The 14,954-nt window shown below is 35.6% G+C and overlaps 2 protein-coding genes across 4 annotated transcripts; one reads left to right on the top strand and one right to left on the bottom strand.

Annotated features, from left to right (window-relative positions):
- The first annotated feature begins 1,230 nt into the window (after positions 1-1,230).
- On the top strand, positions 1,231-6,134 carry LOC141813160 (putative E3 ubiquitin-protein ligase RHB1A). Of its 3 annotated transcripts, XM_074701074.1 has the most exons (6): positions 1,231-1,325; positions 1,760-2,003; positions 2,774-2,842; positions 3,502-3,868; positions 5,093-5,202; positions 5,739-6,134. In XM_074701074.1, the coding sequence occupies exons 3-6, from the start codon at positions 2,777-2,779 to the stop codon at positions 5,793-5,795; spliced, it is 600 nt and encodes a 199-aa protein (XP_074557175.1). In that variant the 5' UTR covers positions 1,231-1,325; positions 1,760-2,003; positions 2,774-2,776; the 3' UTR covers positions 5,796-6,134. The 3 variants fall into 3 exon arrangements, with proteins under 3 accessions (XP_074557175.1, XP_074557174.1, XP_074557176.1); XM_074701073.1 differs by lacking the exon at positions 1,760-2,003; XM_074701075.1 differs by lacking the exons at positions 1,231-1,325; positions 1,760-2,003 and adding an exon at positions 1,401-1,419.
- A 5,643-nt stretch (positions 6,135-11,777) lies between these two features.
- LOC141813378 (bet1-like SNARE 1-1) lies at positions 11,778-14,620 on the bottom strand. Its single transcript, XM_074701338.1, has 6 exons — positions 14,558-14,620; positions 14,100-14,169; positions 13,444-13,591; positions 12,306-12,362; positions 12,170-12,229; positions 11,778-12,095 (listed from the first exon to the last, which is right to left on the bottom strand). Exons 2-6 carry the CDS (start codon positions 14,111-14,113, stop codon positions 12,006-12,008), a joined length of 369 nt encoding a protein of 122 aa, XP_074557439.1. The 5' UTR covers positions 14,114-14,169; positions 14,558-14,620; the 3' UTR covers positions 11,778-12,005.
- Positions 14,621-14,954: the final 334 nt, after the last annotated feature.

The raw sequence follows: 14,954 nt of genomic DNA, 5'->3' as shown, positions 1-14,954 counted from the left end.
ACCACGGATCAATCTTCAATTGCGATCGCATAGACACTTAATCTAGAGGAAAAGATTCAGGGCCCGTGCAATCCTATAGTGATGGATGGACCATGGAAGTCGGTTGCCGATGCACTACCACAAGCATTTTCGGATTTACTCGATGGACAAATCAACACTAATCGGGCCCGTGAGGATCTAAACACTTAGTCTACTCCAGCAATCAAGTAATATTCTGTATTCTTCTCATCGAATATGTGAGGGCATCTCTTGACCAATGTTAACATAACATAGGCTCCAATTATTTAGAATAAAGCGATATATGTCGAGGAGGAAGAACCAGATGTTCTTGTCCATCACTGCTTTTGCTTGCAAACGATTCTTTGCCTGAGGCAGGTTTCGATAAGTCATGTCGTCTTCTATAGGACTAACCTAACTTTCACTGCCTTGGTCAGTTGGCATCGTTAATAATTTTTATTTAATGATAAAAATAATTTAATATATTAATAATTCTTTAAATTGGTTGTAAATGAGTTAGATTTTTCTGTCTTTTTTTTTTAAATAAATGAATAAATAATTCGGTCGGTGAGTTCTGGATCGCCTGCCGAAAGGGGCGGCCACGTGTCGTTTTCCCTCTTCCTAGCCGCCATTTGGAAGTCGGAGAGAAAAAATTGATTGATTCCCTCTTTTTTCTTATACAATTTCATCTAGCTCCTTGCAGTTTGCTAATTCTTCATTTTCATCCTTACACATCTTATTTAAAATGATAAATTGGATTATTATTTTTTAAATAGTCCAGGTGTACTGATTAATCGATGGACAACTTTCTCATTCGCTCATTGGATATATTAAAAAAAATAATAATAATAATATATTGATAATCAAATTTTATATAATAACATAAATTCCTGCTTGCTTTCCGTTTACCCGCCCTACCTACCTGCCTACTTGGCGGGTTGTTCTCCTGTGGGGCCCAGAGTGTCAGCGAAGGTGGAGTCTGGTAAGCGACTGAAGAAAGATCAGCAAATTGTTCGAACAAAGATAACTAAGTTGAAAGTCTCCTCTCGCCGCGAAACTGAAAAGTATAGGTAGTTTTTAATAAATTGGCAAATTTATTTCACTCGTGTAATTTTTTTTCTAAAATAAAAATATATATATATATATTTTAAATTGAAATGAAATTAAATCTGGAACAGAAATTGTATTTATAGGCAACAAGTGGATTCCATCTCCACTCTTTTCTCGCTTCGGTCGCGGAGGAGAAGCTTCCGCCCGCCATGGCGGCACCGCTTGCCCTCGTCGGCGTTCCCCGGTCCTAGGGTTTCCCACCGTTTCGGCGCCGCTCAGTAAGCCCCTCCAATCTCCATGCTTCTTCCTCCTCCTCATGATCATCCTCTTTCTTGTTCAGGTAGAATTTCTTCTACCTGAAAAATTGCCGAGGTTGGTGACCTAGGCGAGGGTGTTTATTGATCTGATTTGTCGAGTTGTATTGTCGGATGCCTTGTTTTTCTTGTTTTCATGTTCGCTTTGTATTAACCTATACGAAGCGTTTTCCCCTTCACGGATTTGATCGAGATCGAGAAAGTTTGTTTTCCTGCTATTTGTTTTGTCTTATTGGACGTTTACGTTGAAAATGATTTTACTTTTATTGATTTTATCTCTTTGGGGGTTTATGGTGCTTGAAAGATGTTCTCGAACTTGGATGGGTGGGGTTGGAATTCTTGTTTGTAAATCTCACATAAAAAATAGATGGATGCTTGACGATTACTTCCTCCTTAAGGTATGCTGGAAACGTTTCATCAAGCACGGGATTGCATGGTGGATGGTCGAACAACCTGTGAACAAGAATCCAGCTTTTTGAAGTGACTGAGAAATACCATGGTTTAAAAAAAGGAACCTTTTGAGTTGCTTTGTTTGGAGTTTATAGTGCTTGGAGAACATTTGCTTTATGCTCGGGGTGGGAATTCATTTTTGGTCTGTGCCGATATTTAGAAGGACGCTTGATGATTACTTTTTTCCTTTAGGTATGACGAACCGTTTCATCAAGTATGGGGTTACATGTAGTTTGATTGAATAACCTTTTAACAATAATCTAATTTCAGAAGAGGATCCTATTAACTTGTTTTCTATCGGAAGATTGATCTTTAGCCTTTTTAGGTGAAAAGGAATGATAAGTCGTAGATTAGGTTATTGGTCTTTCCTGTGAATTGTCCTGCAGACTCGAAGAATGCATCCTGTGGATGATCATTTAATTACATTTTGTATGAGTTGGGAAATAGGCGGAGGATTGAAATGTGATCTCCTGGATTGAATTGTGAGTTCCAGAGTTTTGCAGAAAGGTGGTAAATAATTGTTTAGGCAATTGGAAGCCTCTGCATATTTGTCAATTATATTTTGCTGTTGGCTCTTTTATATCCTAAAATTGTTGCCGCCGGTCCCAAGCCTGGATACAAAAGGTTGAGTGTAACATCAAAATCTGTATACTTATGAATATGAATCTTAAGCCTTGCATAGAGAGAGCTAAATAGAAGATTCATGCAACCAACTCCAAATAGTTTTTTTGTTGTCTTCATTATACTGGGTTCAGAAATTTTGTAATGCTGCTATTCTCTTTCTACCTGTTTATCTTCAGTGGTTTATCTCTTTGCTTGACTCGTCACATCTTTTATATTCTAGAATCAGTGTTTTAAGTTCCTAACTTAATTGTGATTGTAAATTATTACTTGGTGTCTATTTCTATTATAACTTCAAGATGGGCTTGATTATCGATGTAAGACAAGAAAAAAATTGATAGGTAATGGGTGGTTGCTGCTGCTGTTCTTCCAGAGGAGCTGAATCACATAGAACACCAACTTACTTCTATGTATGTATTCTGGATTTTTTTTTTCTAAAGTAAACACAAATTTCGGTCATTTAGGAAATTTTTTTTGCCTTATTTCCAGGATTAGATTCCATTTGTAGTTTCTTTTGTTATCTACAAATTTACAGGCATTGTCACAGTTTACATTTTACCAAACTGACAATGCTAATTTGAACTCGTAGATCAGTTTCAGTTTAAGCCAAAGTAGCTCAGAACTGTCATGCTATACAAAAATTCAACTGGACGAATGGTTATGTTAATTGGAATCGGGTGCGAGTATTTGATATGGGTATGCATCTGAGTGTCAGACAGCTATTAGACTGAAAATATGACACGCATCCATACCCATGGGTAACATGGCTCTTAGAAAAAAGCACCTGAATGAAATAGTATAAGATTCATGCAAATATGAAAAATCTACAGTCCTAATCCCAACAAATCACTGGCGATTTTTGCTTGCTTAGAATTCTGATTATACTTTATTGGTCTCTTCATCTCTTACTTGTGGTGACTGTTAGGGTATTAGTTTCAGATATTAGATGTTATCTATACAAATGTTTGACATGGCCTCATAGTTCCAATTTCTCAAGTTTCATTTGAACAGAGTTCATTTTCTATGTTCTTTGTATTCTTTGTAAACCCATTCATTTCACCTTTTTCAGTGTCCTCAAGACTTGGAGCGTGAACCACTTTCATCCAACAGCCATGTTACAGTTTCTGCAATCTCATCGGGACTACTAGTTGACACTAATCTGGACACGTCCACTCCGGACACTTATCGATCGCCTCCTGCACCTTTACCCTTTGATGTTGGTTTAACAAGCTCACAGGTTGTGTTTCAAGATATCGGAAGTCATGGAACCAAAACGGATCAGACAATTGAAGAAACAAATGACAACTTTGAAATTTTGAACTGCAAAAGTAAAATTGATAGCGACCATAATTCTCCTAAGGTTACTGAAGACGAGGTCAGTAAGCCTATTATCTCTACAGCAGATGAGGAGGATGTTTGTCCCATTTGCCTAGAAGGTGATCTTGATATTTTGAAAAATAATTTACGTTCTATGTTGCAATTATCAAGATATGTAGCCCATGAGACTAGCAACATGTTTGGTTTGCAGGAGTAGTTATTTTAATGAATAATTATTTTTGTGTTTGGTTTAGTGTTGCTAGAATTAAATTCATGAGCTAAATTCTATTTTATTCTTACTTCATTACATTTTTCCATTCGCCAAGAACAATTATTTTATTCTTTGTCAATTCCATGTGGTGAATCAAATGCATCATAAGCTTTATATGTTTTTGGGAAGTCTTTTATATGCATACATTAAAAGCAACCATATGATTGTTAATACCCATCCAGATAAGCTTATTTCTTTTTAGTTAATAATTCCTTTTGTGATTCAAACCAATGTTTAGTTCTCTATCAGAGCTGAGGTTTCTTGCTAAAGTGAATAGTTGTGTGCCATTTTGCCCATGGTGACACATGATGTTGGCCATACTGATGAGATGGAGGAAGAAACTCATATAGAGGAGATGGAAACACATCCTTTTCCACTGGTGTTGTAGAAAGCCTCACGATGCAAACGAAGCCTCTAGGTCTCCACCTCACGTCACTGATAATGGAATCCCTGGTGGATCCAAATCGTCAATTAGAATTGCCTTATATCTGTTCGCCCTAAATGAAAATTGGATTTCAGGAGCATTGAGAGTCCCAAGCAGAGGAATGATTCTGAGGAAATCAAGGATGATGCACAAGGAAGAATTCCGAAGAAGGATCATTGTGATGCTGTTGTTTGAGTTTCAGTGCGAGAGTAAAATGGTAAATCTTGATAGTGCCTGTCAACACAATACAAGATATTAATCCATGATTCAAACGTTAACATCAAACAACTCATCATTGTTATAATCATCAACCTGTGTTGGTTGGATTGGCTCTAAGAATTTTGTCCTTCCATTGAGCTCTATATATAGCTATAACACCAACATAAGAAGACATTGAATTTGGATTAATTCTTTGTCAAGCCACCATGTCCATTTTCCTTAGAATGTGCATATCACCACTTCTTCAGCAAGGCAAAGGATTGTAGCTTACACAGTTTGATTGGTGACATTTCTCTTTCTATTATTTCTCATCTTTACTTTTTTATGTTCAGGCAGAAACAACTTGATATTTTTGGTCTAGAGCCTTTTCCTTTAGAATTCTATTTATTGTTTATTTGATGAAATTCCCTTTTCCTTACTTTTTGACAGAGTACGATTCAGGGAATCCTCGTATTAGAACAAGATGTCAACACGATTTCCATCTCTCTTGCATTCTTGAATGGATGGAGAGAAGTGATACTTGTGCCATCTGCGATCAGGTATGCATATCAGGTGTTTGATTTTAGGGTTTTGTCATCCCTTTGTAGCACTTTTATTGCACCTTATATCTAAATCCTTCAATCTTGCAGTAAAGTTCTTCGATTCGTTATTTCTACAAAATTCATCATAGAAATCAAGTTTTCTATGCTGAAGGGATCCAAATGCTCACACCTTGCACACAAACTCTTTCAATATTTCCTGAGCTCCTCTTTCAGCCCCTGATCAAATGAAATATTTTGGAAAAACTCACTACTAGTGCTCTTTGAAGTCTTAACATAAAATTCTGATCAAGATGAAAATCTTCTCCCTCTTGGTCTTTCAGATCCTCTTCACTCCCCAAAAAATATTGTAGGCTCCAAGATATTCCATTATTAAGAAAATCCTCAAACCTCAGTATTCCTCAAGTGCCCCTCAAAGTTTGCTGTAGGAGATCTCAAAACAGGGTGTTTATATTGCCTACTTGTATTGCAATTGTTTTTTTTTCTTTCATATGCTTATCGAATGATCTAATTAATGAGCTAATTTCCGTTTGCAGATAACGACGATCGACGACTCTCCAGGAAATGTTTCAAATGCCCAACAACCCTTGTGAATTAACCTCCATCCCCCAAATCAAAGCATCTATTTAATTTAATTACCTTGGGAAAATTGTAGTATCTAGTTGGAGTTTTGGGTGATGAGTAAGTGTTGAATTCTTTGCATTCCCTTATATCTGTGATCAAAACAGGAGGAAGAAAAAAAGAAAAGAAAACGATTACAATATTTGCTTCATGTAAATTCTTCTCTTTTTCTTTCTGATGTTCTAAATGAGAGGGGATGGTAAGCAAGTTCCAGGGTTAATGCACGCAGTGTCTTTTGTATTTTGTTTGTGTAATGTTCTTCATTTCCCTTATGTTTACTTTTTTTTTATTGTCTAATCATTTTCATATTATACTTATTCTTTTAAACATTCATAAAACCTTAAGGTGAATGCGATTTGATTCATGTGGTTTCTTCTCAGAGTGATTGCCTTTCCCCCTCTTGTTAGTGTTTTTCTCTTCGCATGGGCAACACCGTTATCTCAATCTTGACTCGTCAGGACTTACCCCTTTTAGTAATCCAGCTATATCGATAAGGCTCACCTTCGTCGACCTCTAACATAATCTATGCCCGCGTCAAGCTCCATTTGAAAGCTTAGCTAAGAAGATGGATCACTAAATTGAGAAGAATTTTAAACTCAAAATTTTGATAACAACTTTTTAGGTCTTTACCAATTTGGTAAGGTAGCATTCACTTTGGACTACTATTGTTTCCTTTGATATAGTTAAAACTTTTTTAGGCGAAATCCAAATAGGCTCGGCTCGGTTCGACTCGACTTACTTAACCGACTAACTAATAGTATCCATGCACCCCCTTCTACCAAGTAAAAACCTTGAACTAAGACTTGGCCATGAAGCAATATAATCAATCTACCAGGCAGACGGCAACAAACTAAGTACAGCTAAACTCCAACTTATAATTAATTACTCCTAATTATAATTAATTAACCTACAACTGGAACTAATTACTGGACACAAACAAATTAATATGTATTATTTAATAATTAATCATTTGTTTGTAGTTTATATATATATATATGTTACAAGGCCGGCAACTGATGACTTTTTATCATATAATTAATTTTTACAGCTCTATCATCATTAATCATGTCAACACCAAGTCTACATAACCCCAATTAATTAATTAATCCTTAATTAAGTCTTTTTAATTATGTTTCCTATATATGAGCTTGGAGATCTAGGTCATGTTTCTTAATTATAATTAAATCATGGAAGGAGGTGATGGAAACAAGGAGATGAACAAGGAGGTGCAAGAGGAGGTAGGAGGTGGTGGCGGTGGCGGCGGTGGCCGGATGACGTACGAGTGCATGTTTTGCCAAGGAGGCTTCATGACAGCACAAGCCTTGGGTGGCCACATGAACATCCACCGTCGGGAACGAGCCCAAATGATGTTGCAGCTCGACCTAACTCAACATCAAACACAACTACCACTACCTCCTCCTCTTTCCTTTCATGGTCTAATTACCGATCCTCACTTTACAAAAGGATCAAGTTCGAGTCAAGGAGGAGTCATGCTACTGCCCCCTCTTCCTCCTCCTTTCAATCCTGACCTAATTATTGATTGTTGCATGGAGAGAGGATCGAGTTCAAGTCGAGCAAGAGTAGTCTCAGAATTATTGCACCAATTACCGCCCGATGGTAGACCGAGCACTGAGCTGCCACTTCTTCGCGAGGATCATGATTCACGCAACGAAGATGAGTTGGAAGAGAAGGAGGAGGAAGAAGAAGTGGACTTGGAACTTAGACTTGGACGAGGACGTATAGTATGAATTATATATACTCAAAGGTTTGTAGTTACTTTGATTTCATAAATTTGTATAAATACATGATTGTTAGTTAGTTAATTATGCATTCCTTTTATTGTGATTCTTTCATAATTATATTTTGTGGAGGAATTAAAATTTTGTATATTGATAGAGCAACAAAGAAACCCTAATTGTATAATTACATGAAATTTAATTAGGGTTTTCAGACATGCACAACACACAAAACAAATGATCACACACATTTAGTGTTTTACACAAAATTTCTTAATTTGTTCTTATATCAGCTAGCAAAGACACATGAACAAACTTACATGAAATTTAGGGTTTCGATAAATTAAAGACACACAAACAATTAAGTTTAGATGACATATAGAATACATACACAAATTTAAATTTCTTATAGAAGTGCTTTAGTAAGCAAGTACATAATTAGGCACATACATAAAATTACATGAACTTTAGGATTTTACCACACAAAATAACAATCAGATAGATTTATATGATCTCGTCGGTGCAATTAGGGTTTAATAATTACAATGAACTTTCAAAGTATGTAATTAAAGTCACTCGTACACAAACTTACATGAGATCATGAAATTTAGGGTTTCCAATGCACATATATCTAAAGATTAAAATAACAACTTATATGTGGTTTAGTTTTCTTTGATTTGTATACATTTTTGTAATTTCAAGTATTTCAATTCTTATCTATGAATATTTGAGAAAATTATATATATGCGAAATATGTATGGACATTATCAATGGTTACGTTAAAAAGTTTAACTACGAATGATTAATTAGTTTTGTGATTAGTTTTATGATTGAATTTAAATAGTAATAGTTGATGTTTCAATAATCAATAACTAATTTTCAATAATTCACAATGGTGTATTAATTAATTAACCTTTAAAATATTTTAAAAATATTATTCAACCATGTTTATGTGTGCAATAATATGAGTTTTTAGAAACATTTTATTAATATAAAATATTTATTAAATGATAGTAAGTACATAGTATTTGTAAGTTAAATATGTATTGCAAAATTTATCCAGTAGTGAGTTTACAAGTTTAATGTGTACTATCTAATAATACTAAAATTTATACTAATTAAAATTAATCATTTTAAAATCTTCAAACTTTTCCTTTCTTCTAGAAGTCCTTTTAACATTATTGTCGTCTCATGTTCCTCTCTTCTACAACTCCTTTTAAAATTATTATGTCCCTAGGACTTAGCGTAGACGATAAATGCATGATATTTTTAATATAACAGTTTAATATAACAGTTTGTGATCGAATTTTATTGGAACTCACAACCTGTCATTCATCCCATCATGTACTCCTATCTATGTACATGAATTTACCTTCCTCCATATCCGTGTAACCGACTCTAGTGGACTGCTGAGGTGATGGATTCACCCCTTTTAGAATTATTGTTTTCTTATCACACGAAGCCCAAAGGTCTCAACGACAAGGCGAAACTCATTTTTTTACTTGCCTTAAGAGAATAACAAAGGAGGTGATTTTAATTTTATACTAGACATTCAATGTTTTGATGTAATTAAGCATAAGTCAAACCATAATTAAGGGTTATAATCTTCTTCAAGTGATAAACAAGGGTAACTTCTTTGATCTTGGATGACTAATGTGATCTTATTTTGACATGGCAACCCAATACAATTGATGATTCACAACGTGATAAGTGCGCTTGATCATTCGAACATGATAAGATATTAACGCTTGTCATTCAGAAACTATATGACATATTAAAGATTAGTGAAAAAGAAGTTTGAGAAACTATATGACATATTAAAGATCAATGAAAAAGAAATTTGAGAAGATATTCTTTTTTTATCATTTTCTAATCATATGTTATTGTGAAATTATTGAATATCAAAGTAGAATACCATTTCTCCGAACTATCTGCCATAGACATATGTATCAAAATTTTATTATCTTTCAAATTTAACAATAACTAGTTTCATTATTTGTATATTACATATTAATAATATTTTTTTTTACAGAAGATGATATGATTGTAAGAGTTACCCATGTATCTTAATTTGTTGTAGAGGGAGAGGAGCTACAGATTCCATCAGTTGATGCGATAAACAATATGTATTTGAAACTGCTGGTGAGATGAAGAAGAGGCATCTCTATGACATTAGTTCCCAAGCGAAGGTCGTATAATTTCATCGTGTGATGTCTACTCCTAAGGTTAGGGTTACCTCAGTTATAACTGATCGATGTGCAAAAGTTGAAAGCGGAGAATAATACCGAATTAAAAGCTCAGGTCATGATATTAGAAGAGTCGATACAAGATTTTATGTCTCGCGTAATATAATATTGCCTCAACTAATAGACCCTTCTTCTAATTTTCTTAAATATTCTATGTCTGTTTTTGGTTCCCAAGATACTCTACCTACCGTCCAGCTCCAGTAGGTAAAGATTATACATAACTGTTTTGAGTATTTTGAAACTGTACGGCGGGATTACACTTTCTAAAATGTGTGACATAATTATAATTGCTTGACATTTAGATGTGTTTTAGAATGTAGCTATTTAATTTGTGGATGCATTTGAATAAGTATTTATATTGTAATATTTACCATTGTAATATTGATTGTAATTAAATGTTATTCGGATTTGGTGGAAATATTATAAATGTGTACCGGTTTAATAAAAAATAAAACTGCATTGAGTTTATAGTTTCAATAAAGACGATATATATATTTCCGTAGCAAATTTTACTACTGAATAATTTTATTTTTCTCATTAATTTTGTGGCCAATATTAAAAAAATCAATAATTTAAAAAATAAATATTTTAATTTTCATCATTAATTTAAATAATCACAAACTTAGTGATCGAATTTCATATCGTTAAATTTAATTATCGAATTGAAATCGATTGTTAAATTAACAAAGACAGTCTTGTTTACTATGTCGGTTCCTTTGGCCATAAGACTCATCAACGCAGACCCCATCGGACCTCGATAAACTTTTCGACCTCACTAGGTCCATTGGAACCCTTAAAGAGTTGATTGATACTTCCTTTCTGTTAAACCCTTAAAGAGTGTTCACTAAGGTGATTAGTTATAGGGTTGTGAGAGTTTGTAGGTATATTGGAACACGATCCACCTAGCCAAGAAGTAGTGGTCACCCAAGTGCACAAACACAATGAACTTGACAAAATTATTCGGTTAAAACCGAACCGAACCGAATCGAATAAACCGAAAACCGAATTAACCGAATTTTTTTACCAAACCGAACCGAACCGAATTTTCCATAATAACCGAATAAACCGAACCGATAAAAATATCGGTTAATTCGGTTTTTAACCGAATTAACTGATTTTTTCTAATACAAATAACTTAATTCAATTAAAATAATAACTCATCAGGAACCCATTGCTTTCTAATATGTGGTTAATTTGTGAAAGTACCTGTACTCCATAATCCGTGTGGCCGTGGGTTGCTGTAAGCTTGAGGAGAAATGAGTCGACGGCGAGAAAGGAGGAAGACACTCGGTTGCACTTGCGGGAGCGACAACAGAACATGCGGGATCGCAGCAACAGGTCCTCTCGACGATGGCGAAAGAGGGGATTAGGCGAGTGAGGACAAAAGAGGCCAGGAGAGGGTTTTGAGGGGCGGGAATCACTCGACGTCGACGAGAAGAGTGGGCGCTGCAGAGAAATATTGTGAAGAGGGTTCTCGGAAGTTAGGTTTTGCGAAGAGGCGAAGAGGTGAAGAGGCGACGAGAAGGGTGGGAATCGCGAGTCGCGACAGCGCTACTGTGGAGATTGGAGAATCTGTGACTTTAGGATTTTTTTACTCGCAGAGCGTTTCGGACTTCGGCGTTTCGGACTTCGGTAACCTTTACTCGGTTTATTCGGGTAAACCGAATAACACCATTAAGAACCGAACCCGAACCGAATAACCCGAAAAAACCGATTTTTTTATTAAATAAAATTGAAATTCCGAAAAAACTGAAAATTCGGTTCGATTTGATCGGTTTATTCGGTTTACCTGAATTTTTGCACAGCCCTAATCAGAGTCAATCTATTAACACAACCATAGAAACATTTAAAGCCTCATAACAAGACTAGACCAACAAAAATACTTGGCGATCCTTCAGTTCCATCCTATAAAGGAACATGCATGTATATTCTAAGTGCAAGGACCCCAAGCAGATAAACAAGAATGCAAATCTTAAGCACACCATTTAAAGCAGTTTTAGCAACTATGAGACACCACAGGAGCATACACAGAGCACCATCTTAGCCACAGCAAACAATAAGCACACTCCATGAACAGTAACTAGATCTTGCATTTTGACATGTTTGTAGATGATGTTGGACAAAACTATATATGACATTGCGAGTGTCCAGGCAGACGAGGATGTGCTTTCATACTCCAGACAGAGACTCTGGCAGCTACTTATTTGGTCAGGAAATAGATGAGCAAGAAGAGAGCCACAAAAGAGGCAATGAGGGTTGCAGTTCGACGGCTTGATTTAGTCTCGAAAACCTAACACACAAAAGAGAGCTTGGAATTTTGGATATTGAAGTCGCTGACGTTGGTAAATTTTTATGCTTGCTTACCAGCTTGAAGCGATCCACTGTTCCAGAAAGAATTCCCCTAGACGAATCCATGTCACTACCCTGAAATATTGACATACATTGGCGGCTATGAAAATGAATTGATAGAGGGAGGGAAATTACAGGGTTGATTGTATACCATGCGATCCAGCAATCTGTTGTGACTCTCAACCTCTTCGTGTATATCACCTGTCAACTGTAAAAGAGCATTGAATGATATCATAAGCAGTCGCCAAGAGTCAACATGAATCTAGGCCCAAGAATCACATTGAGACAAGGTATGGCCAACTTTGTCTTATGGCTCAGTCATCTAATGGGTCAAATAGTTGAGAAAGATTTATGTGTTATCCGCTTAAATTGTGCATGGATCAGTTTTTGTGTTAGTGTAAGGTAAGGTTAGTAGTTAAGATAGTCAAATGCCGATCTGTATGATCGTTGTAAGAGACCAAATTAAAAGCTTTTGAAGCCCAATGCCACCCTGGTAGTAGAGAGGCATGGCATTCTTGCCAATAATCCATATTTCCAACCCTGATCCTACACCTATGTGTATATTATCGTGCCTAATGACAATTTTGAAAATTTATATTAAAAGCTTCTTGTTTGACAACTTCCCAAAGCTATTCTGATGTCCATTTCAAAATGTAGCTACCTATTGTATCAGATCAATTTTCAACTGTCCAAAAAGAACTCAGAAACTAGGTTAATTCATAGCCAGAGAAATTTCTCAGTTGGAAGAGAGATTTTTTTCAATGTTGCAGAGATATAAGATAAACAAGACTGTCACACCTTCTCAACCCATCATTTACCAATTCTTCAATTTAGGCAGTCCTAAAGGATCATGAAAACTCAGTTAATATATTGCCCAAGAAACTTCTCTTGCCCCTCTCTGTATGTTTCGTATCTACCACTTGGCATCAGTTACCTATCATTCAGAAGTCTCACTTGTTCCTCTAATAGTTCACTATATGCACCTTGAAAAGAGTAGCGAATTTGGCAACACATTCAAGAAACAAAAAGATCAGCCTCATATTTTCTTTTGCATCATTTGGCTACTTTTGGGTTATAACAACTTAAATACTTAATAGACACTTGTCTGTATGCCTACTCATACTCTTTATATTGGCTATTTGGATAACCTGAAACTGCAATATCCATTTCCCCACATCTTTCCATTCTCTAGTTCCTTAAATGAATTACTTTAACTCAATTATCACATGTTCAGAAAACAGATCAACAAATCTGAAAACATTGCCCTCGAATTACTATCTTGTACTTACCCTCTTCAATACGCTGACTCTATCTTGTAGACCTTCAATAGCCACATCATTATCATGCTCAGAAATTTCATGAGATGAAAATTGTGAAGCTCGGATGCCACCTTCTTCAATCCCATCAAAAAGAGCAGCTCTAGTACCACGGTAGTCCCTATAATTGGGCGACTGTCAGAATAATATAAATATAATGATCATAATATAAAAGACATCAGATATTTTTATTTTTAAGATTCATGAGAAAATGTTCTAATAAAAAAACAGTAAGTAACTAGTACTTGAACAAACCTAGCTTATGTCCTAGAAATATGATGATTAGTAGGTTTGCAACATAACAGCTGACATGAATATGCAATAATGCAATCAAACGTAATTATGTAACGAGGAACCTCAAAACGTATTGAGAACCGCAGAAGCAATTCAAATCAAACAAAAGCAACACAAATGTTAAATTTTCCTGGAAGTGTTCAATCAAGGGGTAAAATCCTTGAAGCCGACCCCAAATATTTGGGCCAAACATGGTTTGCTATCGTTTCTTTCTATTTGTTTCTTCTCTTCCCAGAAAAAGGGATTGCTCTGCAACTCAAACACACTTGAGCAAGTAAAAGAACAAATCGGTTCATGTTGATCATAAGCAGGCACAGAGACAGGGCATGACTAACCTTCTGGAGTTCATGGCTACGCTAGATTCAGACGACCTTTGTTTCCTCAGCCTTCCCTCACAATTCTCCTCTGCACAGTTCGATAATTCAGTAAGGATTTCAGAAAGCGAATGTATGCAGTAAGGGTTCCAAAACAGTATGAAAATCGATCCAAATATCCAATCACGCAACAAAGTTTACAAATCTCACCACAGAATCATCGAATGCATGACCCGAAAGAAAAATTAGCGCAAGAAAATAGAGGCCGGAATCAAATCCAACATCTTGAAAGAATACAACAATATCTGCCAAAAAAAACAGCAACTGACGCCATTTAACTGATAAAATGCAAGCGAAACGAGAAAAATCTTCGGATCTCTCAGCAATTCACCCAATCAAAAACCCTAGATCGATTCAAATTCAAAAGCGTACGGATTGGGTGGATAGAACCCAAATTGATTGAAAGGAACGGATCTTACTCGATCGCGTCGGCACTCGGCAATCTTCGTGTCACGATTCTTTCAAGGTCTTCGATAAGTTCGTTTGCGAGAGAGACGAAGGGGAAGATATCATTTCCCCCCTTTTTATTATAGCCGTACGATAAGTGTCGGTGGTGATCTCACCGTTCATAGGTATAAAAGCTAATCTTAATGCATCGTTCTAAAAAAAAGGTAGATTATTATCGAGCTCAATAAGCAATAAAATTGAAAATAAAAATTATTTTTTCTTTAATTATCATTTTTATTTTTCTTGATAAAAAATAATTCTCTTTATTATTTTGTTTAAAATTATATGAGTGTTTTCGATAATTTGCAAAGCTTCGTGTGTTTATTGTTATATTACAAATTATAGGGGGCAAAGTAAAAAACTTTTCAG

The sequence above is a fragment of the Curcuma longa genome, chromosome 20, assembly GCF_044706935.1.
Source record: "Curcuma longa cultivar G26 ecotype Majalengka, Jawa Barat chromosome 20, ITB_CL_G26_1.1, whole genome shotgun sequence".
Classification (NCBI taxonomy): domain Eukaryota; kingdom Viridiplantae; phylum Streptophyta; class Magnoliopsida; order Zingiberales; family Zingiberaceae; genus Curcuma; species Curcuma longa.
The sequence above is the reverse complement of the archived record's forward strand: the minus strand, read 5'-3'. Positions and strand labels throughout refer to the sequence as shown.